This window comes from Gymnoscopelus microlampas, assembly GCF_963454915.1.
Source record: "Gymnoscopelus microlampas genome assembly, chromosome: 2".
Classification (NCBI taxonomy): domain Eukaryota; kingdom Metazoa; phylum Chordata; class Actinopteri; order Myctophiformes; family Myctophidae; genus Gymnoscopelus; species Gymnoscopelus microlampas.
Genome location: NC_139939.1, coordinates 56,614,050 through 56,629,049, shown reverse-complemented (window position 1 = coordinate 56,629,049; position 15,000 = coordinate 56,614,050). Strand labels below are relative to the sequence as shown.

Sequence of the window (15,000 nt, the reverse complement as noted above, 5' to 3'; positions counted from 1 at the left end):
CTCTAATCCAGAGTGACAGCACAAAGATCAGAGTAAATGTCATGAACCGTTGTCAACAAAGGACAGGGTAAATAATACAGTGAAAAAATATGATACAATAAAATAAAAGATTAGTGCTTCAAACAACTAGGATACCAGATAAACATCAAACCTGGCATCTTAGCCGAGTGTCTAAACAGCATAACCTGACCCTGCCAGATGGGGCGGTATTGAGTAACCAGGTTCCTCAAGACAGCTAATGTGTGGAGCAAGCTTCTTGGATCTGGTAGCGTCAGGTTATAAACAGCATGCTATATACAGTAAATAACAGTGGTGTAAAGTAACTAAATACATTTACTCAAGTACTGTACCTAGTAAAATGTTTAGGTATTTTTACTGTACTGGAGTATTGCCAATTGTCAACACCTTTACTTCTCAATTACATCTCTGAGGAAAATATTGTTACTTAATTATTTGAAAACGTTAGTTACTAGTTACTTTGCAGATATAAATTATCATATTATAAAACATATATTAACCACTTTAGCCCTATTTTATACATAGCCCTATTTGAAAATAACCGATCTTGTAGATCTGCTATTTTCAAACAGTTTAGTACTTTTACTTTTGGTACTTTAATTATATTTTGCCAATGCCAATACTTTTGTACTTTTACTCAAGTAACATTTTGGACACAGGCGTTTTACTTGTAACAGAGTATTTCTACATTGCGGCATTGATACTTTAACTCAAGTAAAAAATGTGAGCACTTTTTCCACCACTGGTAAATAACATAATTAACCTTTTGTTGTGAAGCACACACACTGTCTATTTAAATAACATTGTGTGTGTGTGTGTGTGTGTGTGTGTGTGTGTGTGTGTGTGTGTGTGTGTGTGTGTGTGTGTGTGTGTGTGTGTGTGTGCATAAGTAACCAACATATCTGCATTATGATAACTTGCAAACTATCAAAATAGGCTTAATAAGAAATGATTACAACGGAAGACGAGTTCTAGGAGTAGAGTCTGGAGACTTGAGTTTTCAGACTGCAAAGTCTGCAGTCTGGACTGAGCTCTGGGTGTGTGTGTGTGTGTGTGTGTGTGTGTGTGTGTGTGTGTGTGTGTGTGTGTGTGTGTGTGTGTGTGTGTGTGTGTGTGTGTGTGTGTGTGTGTGTGTGTGTGTGTGTGTGTGTGTGTGTGTGTGTGTAGGAGGGGGGGGGGGTAATCATTCCACAGCTTGGAAGCCAGGAGGAGAAGAGTCTAGGGTCGCTCGGGGCGTTGGCGAGGGGGTGTTTTACATTTAGGGAGGAGACAGCCCGTCCTGTTATAAATGTGCTGATCTAGGTGCTAGACAAAGCGACCCTGGACAAGCCTCTTAACCCATTAAGAACTGAAACCGATTCTACAAATGTCTTCTAAATCCCAACAGTTTTCTGAAAAACGTATGTTTCTATATCAGTGTGGTTCTCAAACCTTTTCATTTCAAGGACCCCCAAAATGATATGTATTTGGCCGCGGACCCCCATCTCAAAATATTTTGTTCCAGGGACCCCCCAGAAGCAAAGATTTGAGTTATAAATTCACTTCAAAATAATATATATGTTCAAAGATTTGCACACATTTTCTCGATTAAAAAAAAATAGCAGATCTACAAGCTCATAGCGCGGCACTCGGTGCCGCGCTATGAGCTTGTATATCTGCTATTTTTGAATAGCCCAAAGTGTAAAATAATGCTTTTTAGCTCAAATCAAAAAGTGACACAGATGCGTTCCAGGTCTTAATCGGTTAAGGGTCGCTCGGAGCGTTGGCCAGGGAGTTTTTTGGGGAAGGGATCGGGCCAGACGACGTGTCTGTGTTAGCTGATCTAATGGTTTTATTTGAAGAGGTTTTGGGGGTTGATCATGTCCTGAAGGTATAGGGGGGTTTCCATGTCCTTGACTGTCTTGTAAAGCATTGTTTCTCAAAGTGGGGTCCGGGGACCCCCAGGGGTCCTTGAGGGAGTTCCAGGGGGCCCCCAGATAAATGATAGATTAGGCACCAAATGACCCTTATGGGTCTGTAACTCTGAGAGTGTACAAATAGAACCAAATGGACCCTTATGGGTCTGTAACTCTGAGAGTGTACAAATGGAACCAAATGGACCCTAACGGGTCCATTTGGTTGCATTTGGACACTCTCAGAGTTAAATAAACATTGATTTTACAATATGAATTGGGGTCCCAGAGATAAAAATGCCATTAAATGGGGGTCCGTAGCCCTAATGCATGTCAAACTGGGGGTCCTTGAAATTAAAATGGTTGAGAATCACTGCTAGAGCCGTAAAAAGTCTTCTCTTATGGGGGTCCCTGGCATATCTTTGAAATGGGGGTCCGCGGGCTAATAAGTGTCGATTTGGGGGTCCTTGACATGAAAAAGTTTGAGAACCACTGTTTTAAAGGTCCTCACCGGTGTTTGGAGTTGGACGCGGGCGGGGCTTATAGCCACCAGAAGCCAGTGAAGGGATCGCAGAGAGGGGTGAAATGTGTGAAAATGTAAGACCATGGGCGTGCAGCGGCCTCCTGGATCAGTTGTTAAGGGTTTGAGAGAGAGAGAGCATGCAGGCAGAGCCACAAGGAGGAAGGTGCGATATTCAAAGCCTGGGAATCACTGGGGTGCCTGTAAGCTATACAGCAGGGGTGATGCAACTTTGATGATGGAGAGGGCCACTACGTTTCCACACTCACTCCAGAGGGCCACATCGCATATACTGTCTGGCAGACACACTTCTTATCGCCGTATTTTAACATTTTTCTGTAATTAATGCCATACTTTGCCATTCTATGTCACACAACAGTAGCAAAAATAGCCGATCTACAGTGCAACACGTTTTGAGCTTGCAGATCTGCTATTTTTGCCATTTTTTAATTGGAATCATGATATATTTTTGCTTTTTTTTTATTGGAATCCTGAAAAGTAATGCCATGACAACTGAATGTCCCCCGTCAGAGCTATCCATCTATACTTAATTATTGTTTTGGTTTTGACCTTTATTTACCCAGGATAGGTATGCTGAACACAAGTAATTTTTTTCAGCAACAGCGCGCGCGCACACACACACACACACACACACACACACACACACACACACACACACACACACACACACACACACACACACACACACACACACACACACACACACACACACACACACACACCCACGACCCACACATTTATTCAGCATTTGAGCCACGGAACCACCGTTTGATGAGATTTAACCTCTCAGACCCAACACTTAGAATATTTTGTTATCGTTCGATACGATGTTGTCCACAATTCCACGATGTGGTACCATAGGAGAGCCGACAAGCCAAACGTAGAAAATAAAACAAAACATATTTAATTAAGTAATGCAGATGTTTAACAACAATTTAACTCTTGAGAGCGTAAAATAAAAATTGATTTTTATGCTCTCAAGAGTTAAAGATCTATTGCCAGTTATTACTGTACATTTTGGGAAGTTATCACATTGTCATCTGCCATAAGCACTATTTTATAATTCCCAACAACATTCTAAAACATGTAATTGTATGCTTTTATGTTGATATTTTTATTTTATTTATTTTTGTATTCATCTATTTGTTTTACTTTTGTTTAGATTTTCATTTTATCCTGACATTCTTGAAAACGTTCGGCTACGACGACAAGGCCCAAAATAGGGCGATCGGACTGATGAAGTGGTTAATGTGTCCTCCTGTCCCTCTCTCCCTCTCTCTCTCTCTCTCTCTCTCTCTCTCTCTCTCTCTCTCTCTCTCTCTGTCTCTCTCTCTCTCTCTCTCTCTCTCTCTCTCTCTCTCTCTCTCCCTCTCTCTCTCTCTCCTCCAGTGGACTGCATCGATCCCAGTTGCTCGGCCCATGGCGTGTGCATCCACGGCGAGTGCCACTGTCAGCCCGGCTGGGGCGGAGCGAGCTGCGAGATCGCCAAGACCATGTGTCCGGACCAGTGCTCGGGCCACGGCACCTACAACGCCGAGAGCGGCGCCTGCACCTGTGACAAGAACTGGACCGGGCCCGACTGCTCGCTGGGTGAGTCTGACAACCACACGAAAAAAGAAAAAAAAATGTCTGTCCGAAAACCAATGCCAGGTTTGATGCTTTGTTCGCTTTCACTTAACCAATTAAGACCTGAGGCGATTCTTAAAAAAAATCTTTTTTTTAACAGTTTTTGTTAAAAAATCTAAACTTATTTTTTTCAATATTTTTCAAAAATAGCAGATCTACAAGCTCATAGCGCGGCACTCGGTGCCGTGCTATGAGCTTGTATATCTGCTATTTTTGAATAGCCAAAGAAATATGAATTGACACAGATGCGTTCCAGGTCTCAATGGGATAAGCAAAGCATAAATAAGAGCCACATTTTTGGGAATATCAAATATCTCAAACATAAGGGTATGTTCACATGGTCTGCTTTTTATGAAGAGGAAAAAAAAAACTGCCTGGAATAATGGTACTAATGCCTCCGTCATACCGTCTGGAGCAACAGTTTACAGTCGCGCAAATTTGTCTTTATATAGATCTAAATTATCTAAGCGTATATAGCTTACCGCTTATCAGAAATGGAAAATCTAAAAAATATTTTAAAATATATGTTTGTGAATGGAAATGACAAACAGATGGTAGCTTCCATTGCCGGCTTTAGGGAGGTTGTAGTTCCAGACTCTATACAGCATTCGGAGATCGTGGAATAGTTGTTGTTTATCAAAATGAGGGTATATACCCCCAGGGGTATGTGGAGGTACTGCAGTGAGCGAAAGTGAAAATTGGAACATTTATTTCACCGTTAAAGGTAGGGTAAGTGATATTTTTGGGTTAAAACAAAAAGCATTTTGTTAAAAGGTTAAAACACTATATTCTGATAGTAATCATTACTATAGAGTGTTTGTTCAGTAACAGGAGTCTCCCCGTCTCTCCAGCTCTAAACAGGAAATACATTTTTCGGTAGGTGTCAAAATCTCAGCCAATCAGGAGAAAGTACCCATCTTTAAGCTTCATTTTTATAGTGTTCCAGATCCAATTTTGCCTGCTCATTTCTTAGTGTCATCACTTCCAATTTCACTTGTTTAATCTATATCCTGATTGAGTTCTCTATCCTGAATGGATAAAATTGGAAATGAAACTGAAACTGAAACGAAAATGCATTTTCTGTTTTATAAAGAGCTGTAGAGACAAGGAGACTCCTGTTACTGAACAAACACTCTATAGCAATGAGTACTATCAGAATATAGACCCATTTTGCTATTATTTGAATAATTGCAAATCACTTACCCTACCTTTAAGTTTAATGATACAACTTTGACAGACTTTGGGCGATTTCTAAAGTAAAGTGTTAAACCAAATTAATAAAAAAACAAAACATGACTAGCACAACTTTGAATACTACCCAATAGTTACGCTGTTTCATTTTGAACATATTGACAACACAAACTTGGACTTGCTGACATGTTATTATGGCCACAGTTGAAAATAAATGTGCTCACAGGGAGGCACTAAATGCAACTATTCCGCTCCATTTCTTATGGGTAATGTTATTGTCATCAAAAGGTGGCGGGTTATCATTTATTTACAGCATCACAAGCTATGGAGTTTCTCTTGCCGTGTCCTATGTTGTACAAAATGCTGTGGTTGGGGTAAAGGCGGTACTTAATTGGCTTCAGAGACCATTGAAAGGAGGTAGAGGAGTGAAGTGTAGTAACTCTGAGGACCCCTAGGGACCCCGGACCCCCTGTTCAAGACACCTGACTGTAGTTGTTTCTGCTGAAAAAGAAAAACGTGACATGATGTTCCACCCCATCAGCACCCCCTACTCCTCCTCCGTCAGGGGGGGCTCGATCATCACGACCTCGTCCAGGAGCTCAGTCTTGGGCTAACGGTTTTGTTTACACGTGCACTATTATAAGGATGTCCTGAGCATGACGTCCTGCCAGGAGAGAGAGAGAGAGCTGACAGGGAGGGCGGAGAACACACAGATACTCTCTTATGTTCCATCTGCAACAGCTTTTGTGTTTAAACGATCAATACATTTTAGGTGCTAAATAGACCGTGATCAGCACTGCAGAGCAGAACGCCATGCAGCAACACTCCAGATTAAACAAAAAGTCTCAAGGTGCTCCGACTCAATAATATCATGAAACTGGTGAAAACAGGCCAGCCAACGGAGTCAACGGACACGTTGTACGCTGAGGATAAGACCTGATTTCGTCGACTAAAACTATGAAGAAAAATCTCTGAATACCATTTTTGACTACGAAAATGAGAAACTAAGCTCTGATGACTAAAACTAAGACTAAATATATTGACAATTTTGTTTTCGTCAACAAATAAAAACTAGACTAAAATGTTAGTGAGGGACTAGTGGAGAAGAGATCCAGTAGAACTAAAACAAAATAAAATAGCCGATCTACAAGCTCGGCTATTTTCGGCATGCAGCTAAGTGTAAAATCAGGCATTACGACGCCATCGAGACTATGACTAAAACTGAATCATAATTTGCTGTCAAAATCAACACTATTCTGTCCGTGGAAAGGTAAAGGTAAACTATGTGAAAATGGCGTTTATTTTGTGCCGGCTGTTTTCTCAGTTTCATGAGAAATGGACCATACAATTGACAGCTTTAAAAAAAACGTTATCAATATTTTTTTGTAGGCTGATTTCCATAGTTATATTCAAGTTGATCATAATTGGTCGGCTGATAAAAAAGCGGTCTTTACGTCATCATGCATATTTGTCCCAAAAGTTAAACTATTCTCAATGTTTGAAAGTGCTCCGCTTCGTTAAAAACAGCTCACTGACCGATGCCTTTTAACACATCCACCGCCAGAGGTTAATCTCATAATGTACTCACCAGTGCCAAGGTTTTATTGTTGTTTTTAGTTTTTTTCACGTCGCCATAGACCCCGTTAAAATCCTTAAGAATGCGCGATGCACTGTTTGTAAACATCGTGCACATGTCCCTGTGTCTCCCAGTGCAGACCACGTGTCAAACGGGGCAGCCATGTTGTAGTTAGAACGGTTTATGTTAAACAGTAGTGATGACCGAGGAGAAAAAACTACAAGAGAGAAAATGGAGTTTTTGTGTGCGCTTTAGAATGGAGGCCGACAGGAACGGCAAAACCGGATCGCAAATAGTTCCGTTCCGGTGGTGTTACACTGAAAATGGTCCATGTAGAAAATTGGGAAAAAAAAGGAAAAAGCACCCGGACCGTAGGGCTACGGTCTCGGCGCTTAACAGTTGGATTTAATGGACCGTAGGACTACGTTCTTGGCGTTTAATGTGTTAACCAGTGCCTTGTGCACTATTCGGTCACCTTTTACTCTTTTCACTTTATTTTCTTTTTTCTTTGTCGGATGGAGTGAACATACTCTAACTGTCCTGTCTTTTATATGTTGTGATGTGCAGTGCGTATCACAGAATATTATGAATAGGTTTGCAGTTGAAAGCCCTTCATATTGCCCTTCACAAACCCAGACGTGAGATTGCAGTGAGGTTTCCTCACCGGATTTTCAATGTTTCTCCACCATACCGAGTTCAATTTATGCAGACAATAAGGCCTGTGGATAATATAGGATTAAGAGGCTTTCACGTTCTCTTATTTGACACAGTTTACACCCCATTAACATGTCAACCGTGAATTATGAAGCTATCTCAGTATGTTTTATTTCGATTTTTGGAGATAATCTTATCTGAACAAAACGTGCTGATATCATAAGCCTTTGTTTACTACAGAGCTTATTTGTGTTTAATCGATCCAAAACCCAACTCAGAAACTTCCATTGTGAAAGTCTGCGGTGGGAGAAAGTAACCAGTGGTGGAAAGTAACTAAGTATGTGTACTCAAGTACTGTACAGTACTTAAATAAAATTTTGAGGTATTTGCACTTTACTTGAGTATTTCCAATTTTCCTTAGAGGCAATTCTTAGAGGCAAATATTGTACTTTTACTCAAATACAATTATTTGAAAACTTTAGTGTCTAGTTACTTAGTAGATTTTGATACATAACCACTTCAGCCCTATATACATTTCGGCCATTTGAAAATGGCCGATCTACAAGCTCACAATGCTGACTTTGCAGATGTAAATGATTACATTATAAGACATACATGAACCACTTTGGTCCTATTTTCTACCCAGGCTATTTGAAAATAGCAGATCTACAAGCTCACAACGTGTCGCGATGAGACGCGTTGTGAGTTTGTAGATCTGCCATTTTAGTACTTTTACTTTTGGGTACTTTAAGTACATTTTGATACCAATACTTGTGCACTTTTATTCAAGTACATTTTGAACACCAGACTTGTACCTTTAACAGAGTACTTCTACATTGCAGTATTGATACTTTTACATAACCCATTAAGACCTGGAACTGTGTCATTTTTAGATTTGAGCTGAAAAGCATTATTTTACACTTTGGGCTATTCAAAAATAGCAGATATACAAGCTCAAAGCGCGGCACCGAGTGCCGCGCTTTGAGCTTGTAGATCTGCTATTTTTGAAAAATCGTGAAAATGTGTGCAAATCTTTGAATATATATATTTTTAAAGCGAACATTTTTAACTCAAATCTTTGCTTCTGGGGGTCCCTGGAACAACATATTTTGATGGGGGTCTGCGGCCAAATACCTATAATTTTGGGTGTCTTTGACATGAAAAAGATTGAGCATCACTGATATAGAAACATACATTTTTCAGAAAACTGTTGAGATTTAGGAGACATGTAGAATCGGCTTCAGGTCTCAATGGGTTAAGCTAAACATTTGAGTACTTTTCCCACCACTGGGAGAAACACATGGCGATGGGGAAACATCCATATTGGCCGACAAAAAAAAAAAAAATAACGACGTCACCCCTGTAACAGTCTATTAGAGCATGGAGTTATTATTTCATAAAACACCACACATTATAATGTTGTGGGAGACTCTATGAAAGTCCAGTTCCAGGCCTATGAAATCACTGGAATTAAGGTTTATGATGCAACACAATCCAGTTAAGCTAGCGGGCGCCTACTCCAATACTTCCTTATTAAATGCAAAGGGACATAAAGCTGGATATATAATGCAGACAGACTCTTGGAGACGTTTGAGACATGCGTGCAATGGAACAGCAGAAAGTACACTATTGTAGTAGTGTTTAGTTAGTGGTGTAAAGCAGTGGCGTGCACAGACATTTTGAGGGGCAGGTGCTGAAGTAAATTATACTTTTTTTGTTGACGTGGTCTGCTCTTTTTTCCCTCTACACCTATACCTCGTTGCCAAAAATAGCCGATCTACAAGCCCACAATGCCTCGCAGCGCGAGGCGTTGTGGGCTTGTAGATCTGCTATTTTTGGCTAAAGTTCTCCTCAGAAAAGGGATGCTAGGTTTCGAGTGGTTATGGTAAAAATAAAAAAAAAATAAAAAAAAAAAATATATATATATATATATATATCACATAAAGATTTGGCGGACCCCCTGTAGTAACTCTGAGGACCCCCTAGGGGTCCCGGACCCCCTGTTGAAGACCCCTGCTGTAAACTGAAGGAAAAGGGCACTTCTGGTCAAGAGGGCAAAGGGCAGGTGCTCTAGCACCACCTAGAGTCTATATGTGCACGTCCCTGTAAAGTAACTAAGTGCATTTGCTCAAGTACTGTACTTAAGTACAATGTTGAGGTACTTTTACTTTGCTGAAGTATGTCCAATGTTCAATTATTTTACTTCTACTCCATTACATCTCAGAGGCAAATATTTGTACTTTTACTCCACTACAGTTATATGAAAACTTTAGTTTCTAGTTACTTTGTAGATTTGGATTATTATTATTATTACAAAGCATACATTAACCACTTCAGCCCTATATACATTTTGGCCATTTGAAAATAAGCAGATCTACAAGCTCACCGTGCGTCGCGATGCAGTGGCTCAGGAGGTAGCACAGCCATAAAGGTTCGAACCCCAGGTCCTCCCATGGCTGTGTCTTAGTATCCTTGAGAAAGACACTTAAAGGGATAGTTCACCCCCAAAAAAATCCTTTTTTACTATTGATTGGACAAGGAGACTTGAATTCATGGATATTTTCTAGTTTTTGTCGCATTCTTGAAGCCAAAAATTTGATGACCAGCGGACCAGTATAGGCAGCGGTTCCGGTAGGTCTGCTGTCTCCTACCGGAACCGCTGCCGGTCATCAAATTATTGGCTTAGGAATGTGACAAAAACAAAAAAATATCTCCATGGGGTGACTAATCGATAGGAAAAAAAAAGTCATTTTGGGGGTGAACTATCCCTTTAATCCCTAACTCAGATGCCTTGCCTTGCTTGGTTTCCTTTGCCATGTGTGAATGAATGGGTAAATGTGAAACACACGCTGTAAAACGACGCTGTAGAAATGCAGTCCATTTAACAATGTAAAATCACAGAGGTGTCTATGTCGTGAATGAGCTAAGCTAGAAGCAGGCCAGTTGAATTCATGTGCATTCATAGTCAGCTGTGTGCTTTAACACACACTTTAACACACACTTTAACACACACTTTTACAGTCTTTGTCTGGGGTTTTTTTCTTCTTTTTTTACTGCACGACACCCTAGAGGTCAGCTGTCTAGAACGTCTGTATGCATGTCGTTCCAGATTTACTATGCCCAAATATGGATTTCCACATCATGGCTCCAGACTGGAAATAAGAGGACTTGGAGGAACTGTTATTGGGAAATTTCGGACTCCAGCCATACTGTAGCCCAGGGGCTAACAAACTTTAGCATGGCGAAAAGCTGTAGTCTCTGGCTACAAGCTCACAAGACGTTGTGAGCTTGTAGATCTGCTATTTTCAAAAGATTTTAACACATTTTGAAAACTTCAGATGGGGCATTTCTACATACTACTAATGAGTACTTTTACTTTTGGTACTTTAAGTAAATGTTGATGCCACCACCTTTGTACTTTTACTCAAGTAAACATGGTGGTATTGATACTTGGACATGCAAGGTTTGTGTGTACAGTGTGTGTGTGTGTGTGTGTGTGTGTGTGTGTGTGTGTGTGTGTGTGTGTGTGTGTGTGTGTGTGTGTGTGTGTGTGTGTGTGTGTGTGTGTGTGTGTGTGTGTGTGTGTGTGTGTGTGTGCGTGCGTGCGTGCGTGCGTGCGTGCGTGCGTGCGTGCGTGCACACATACATTTTTTCCCGCTCCTTTCCAATTGGTCTCCACTAATAGAGTCCGACATCCGGTGCCCTATGGCCCAGACACACACACACACACACACAGACTCGACTGCACAGGGAGACGGCAGCATGCTGTTATCTTGTTTTATTATGATTACTGTCACCCGGTGTGTGACCCCGCGGTGTCACTGCAGAGACAAAGGAGCAGAGTAGAGTAGCGCTGCCTGGGAGGAGGTTGACTCACTGCATGGTGGCCTCCTCCTCACAGCATGGCCGCAGTTACCACACATGACCTACAGGTGTCACACACCATGCGGGCCACGACGTGACATGACCCCCACCGTGAGACAGAGACAGGCAGAGCTAATGTAACTCACCAGAGGTCCCCGCGGCCCCTCCCCTCCCCTCCCCTCGCCGCGCACGGGGCTCTAGTAGCCAAACGAATTGTGTTTGTGTGTTAGTCGCGCGATATACCTGTAAACCTGGCAACCCTGTGGCCTGGGTTGCCAGGTCTGCTTATTATAATTTCCCCGCAATATTTTATTTGAAAATAGCCGATCTACAAGCTCACAACGCGTCGCGATAGCGACGCGTTGTGAAGCTGATGTATATGTTAAAGTGCTCATTTGGCCCATAGTCGCTTCTTTTGGGCTGGTTTTCCTAGACCTGGCTGCTTGTTTCTCTCACAGAATCTGGCAACACTGCCTGTGGCTGATCCGTTGCAGACAGGCATAGGCACAGGCACGGTTTTAACTAGACAGACACGGGCGCGAGGACCTCGTGTAGTTAGGCTGTCGACGTTTTGACACGCAAACCCAACAGCAGTGTTTGTTTCGAGACGCAAACCGAAAGCGAAAGCAAACCGAAAGCGAACACACGGCGAACAGCGCCACGCATGCGCGCGACTCCCAATTGTAAGATAGGATTGGTGAAAGGGCCTTTCTGTATGGAGTTTGCATGTTCTCCCCGTGTCCCACTAGGGTAGGTACCCTCACAAAAAAAAACATGCAGTAATCCTGGTCTCTATACTGCCTCCCCCTGGTCAGCCGGGGGTGCCTGATGAAGGGGAAAGGAACATGGTTGGAATTAACGTGTTCCTTCCACGCGCTACGTCCTACCGGGGAAACTCCCCCCTCTGTCAGGGGACAAGAAGCGGCCTGTTCACTCCGCGTGCTTTGAAGGAAGCATGAGCTCGGTTCGGTGCTCTCTCTCTCCAGGCTGGCAGAGGGAGAGTAGCGCCCAGGATTACAAGGTTAGGCAATTGGAAAAATGGGTTACTAAAAAATCATGCGATTAAAAAAAGTAAATTCAAAAAAGTTTATTGCTGTCGGGGTTAGTCTCGGGTAGCCAGATAACTATTCCAAAATCTTCGAATGATGCTATATATATATATAGAGAGAGAGAGAGAGAGAGAGAGAGAGAGAGAGAGAGAGAGAGAGAGAGAGAGAGAGAGAGAGAGAGAGAGAGAGAGAGAGAGAGAGAGAGAGAGAGAGAGAGAGAGAGAGAGAGAGAGAGACTGTAACTACACCTTCCCAAAGCCGAGACAGGAAGCTGTCATCTGCTTTACATTAAGAAAAATAAAATAAGTCCATCTCTGCTAAGCAGCAAGCTATATACTGTATGTGTCATTGCATTCATGCAGAAACATCTTATCTCCAAATGCTAACTTCTCTGTGTGTGTTCATAAATTAAAGCCCTACTCGATCATACTACAGCGTCAGACAAAAGCATCAAAAGTAGCAGATTTACAAGCTCGAGAGCTTGTAGATCTGCTACTTTTTGATGATTTGAATCTTGCACCTATAATTGACGGCCAAACTCATGGGGCTACACATGTGTGTGTGCGCGGTCTCCACGCACACACATGGCCCAACTAACTCCACATTTTACCCCAAAATTCCTCAATATTCTGCCTCTGAACCGGCTGCTTCCCATACCGTTACTCTACTTCCATGATGTACAATAAATATGAAACGCATTATGCCCCAATACTATGCAAATCTCTTCCCCAGCGCGAAATTCACTTCCGGGTGCTTATTTTGGTCTGACATCAGAGAACCCACATATTTGGGCATAACTGATATAGGCAGCTCCATATATGGAGATGTCTGACACTATCTGACATCACCATAATGACAGGGGCACAGCCATCACGGTCCCATATTTGGGCATAACTGATATAGGCAGCTCCATATATGGAGATGTCTGACACTATCTGACATCACCATAATACAAAAAGTTTGACCTCTTCATTACCATTACGGCAAACTCACGGAGTGAAGGTGTCCTCAATAACATTTTTGAACACCAGCAGCCCACTGACAGACCAGACATTGTCAATAAAGTCTTCAAACGGAGTCTGGATGAGCTCCTCCGCGACATGAAGCTGGGAGTTTTTGGCAAAATGAAGGCTAGAATACACACTGTTGAGGGACAGATGAGAGGACTGAAACATGCCCACATACTGCTACTCCTACACGAGATTTTGACTGTAGATGACATTGATCACATCATTAGAGCAGACATACCTGACCTGGACAAGGAGCCAGAGTTGCATCAGCTGGTGTGTCAATCCATGCTCCATGGACCCTGTGGTCCAGGCTACCCCAACAGCCCCTGCATGGTCAATGGCCTCTGTTCTAAGAAATTCCCCAAAAACTGCTGTGCCACCACTCGACTGCCTCATCATGGTCATGGCTACCCGGAGTACAGGCGGCCCATTGACGGCCACACCTTCAACAAGAAAGGCTTTCTGTTTGACAGCAGGTGGGTCGTTCCTTACAACCCCTGGGTCCTTCTCAAATACAAATGCCACATCAACGTTGAATTTGTAGGCTCCTTCCAGACCATCAAGTACCTGTACAAATACGTACATAAGGGAGCTGATGTTGGCACCCTCGACATTGAAGACAGGGATGAGATCTCCAAATTCATCAATGCCAGAACCATTGATGCTCATGATGCACACTGGAGGACTATGGAGTACAAGATCCAGGACAGACTCCCTGCTGTCACCAATCTCGCCATCCACACAGACGGCCAGCAGAGCATAGTCTTCAGAGAAGGCCATGCACAGGAGGCCATAGCAGCAGCCAAACCCACTACATTGCTTGCCTTCTTCGAACTAAACAGCCAGGACCCTGAAGCAAGGCAATATCTATACATGCAGATTCCCGAACACTACACATGGAAGGCCCACATGTGGAATAAAAGAGTCCACGCACCCAAGGACAGGGAAATTCCACGTACAATAGGAAGAATGTCCAATGTATCCGTGCTCCAAGGAGAAAGATTCTACTTGAAACTGCTCCTAGCACATATCAGAGGACCACAGACCTATGAGGACCTTAAGGTACATGATGGCAACCACTATGACACTTTCAAAGACACAGCTCTAGCCATGGGCTTGCTTCAGGACGATCTAGAATGGATTACCGCCATGCATGAGGTGTCACGCTACGCATCTCCAAGGAAAGTCCGCGAAACCTTTGCCATCATCCTCCACTACTGTCACCCATCAGAGCCCAAACATCTGTATGACAGATTCTTTGCAGAGCTCAGTGAAGACTTTCTCCATGCGGAGGCCACTGCACAAAGGTGCCCCACAGACGCAGTAGACACAACATTCATACAAAATCAGCTACTGCTTGCAATTGATGATGAACTCTCACAAATGGGCAGAGGGTGGTAGGACCGCTCATTCACGATTTAAGATCCCAATCCCCATTTTCCAAGACTCTGTCTGTGCCATCAACGCAGAGTCCAATCTGGCCAAGCTCATTAAAGACAGCAACTTAATCATCTGGGACGAGATTTTCAGTGTTGACCGCTTTAACGTCGAGTGTGTGGAAAGAACACTGAGGGATCTC

The 15,000-nt window shown here is 42.7% G+C and overlaps 1 protein-coding gene across 6 annotated transcripts in view; it reads left to right on the top strand.

The window, feature by feature from the left end:
* tenm3 (teneurin transmembrane protein 3) overlaps positions 1-15,000 on the top strand; it is a 663,973-nt gene that overhangs the window by 480,195 nt on the left and 168,778 nt on the right. For all 6 annotated transcript variants that reach the window (XM_084080238.1, XM_084080236.1, XM_084080237.1 and 3 more), the window contains one exon: positions 3,841-4,041. In XM_084080238.1, the coding sequence (XP_083936364.1) occupies positions 3,841-4,041 (201 nt within the window). The remainder of the gene's footprint in view (positions 1-3,840; positions 4,042-15,000) is intronic.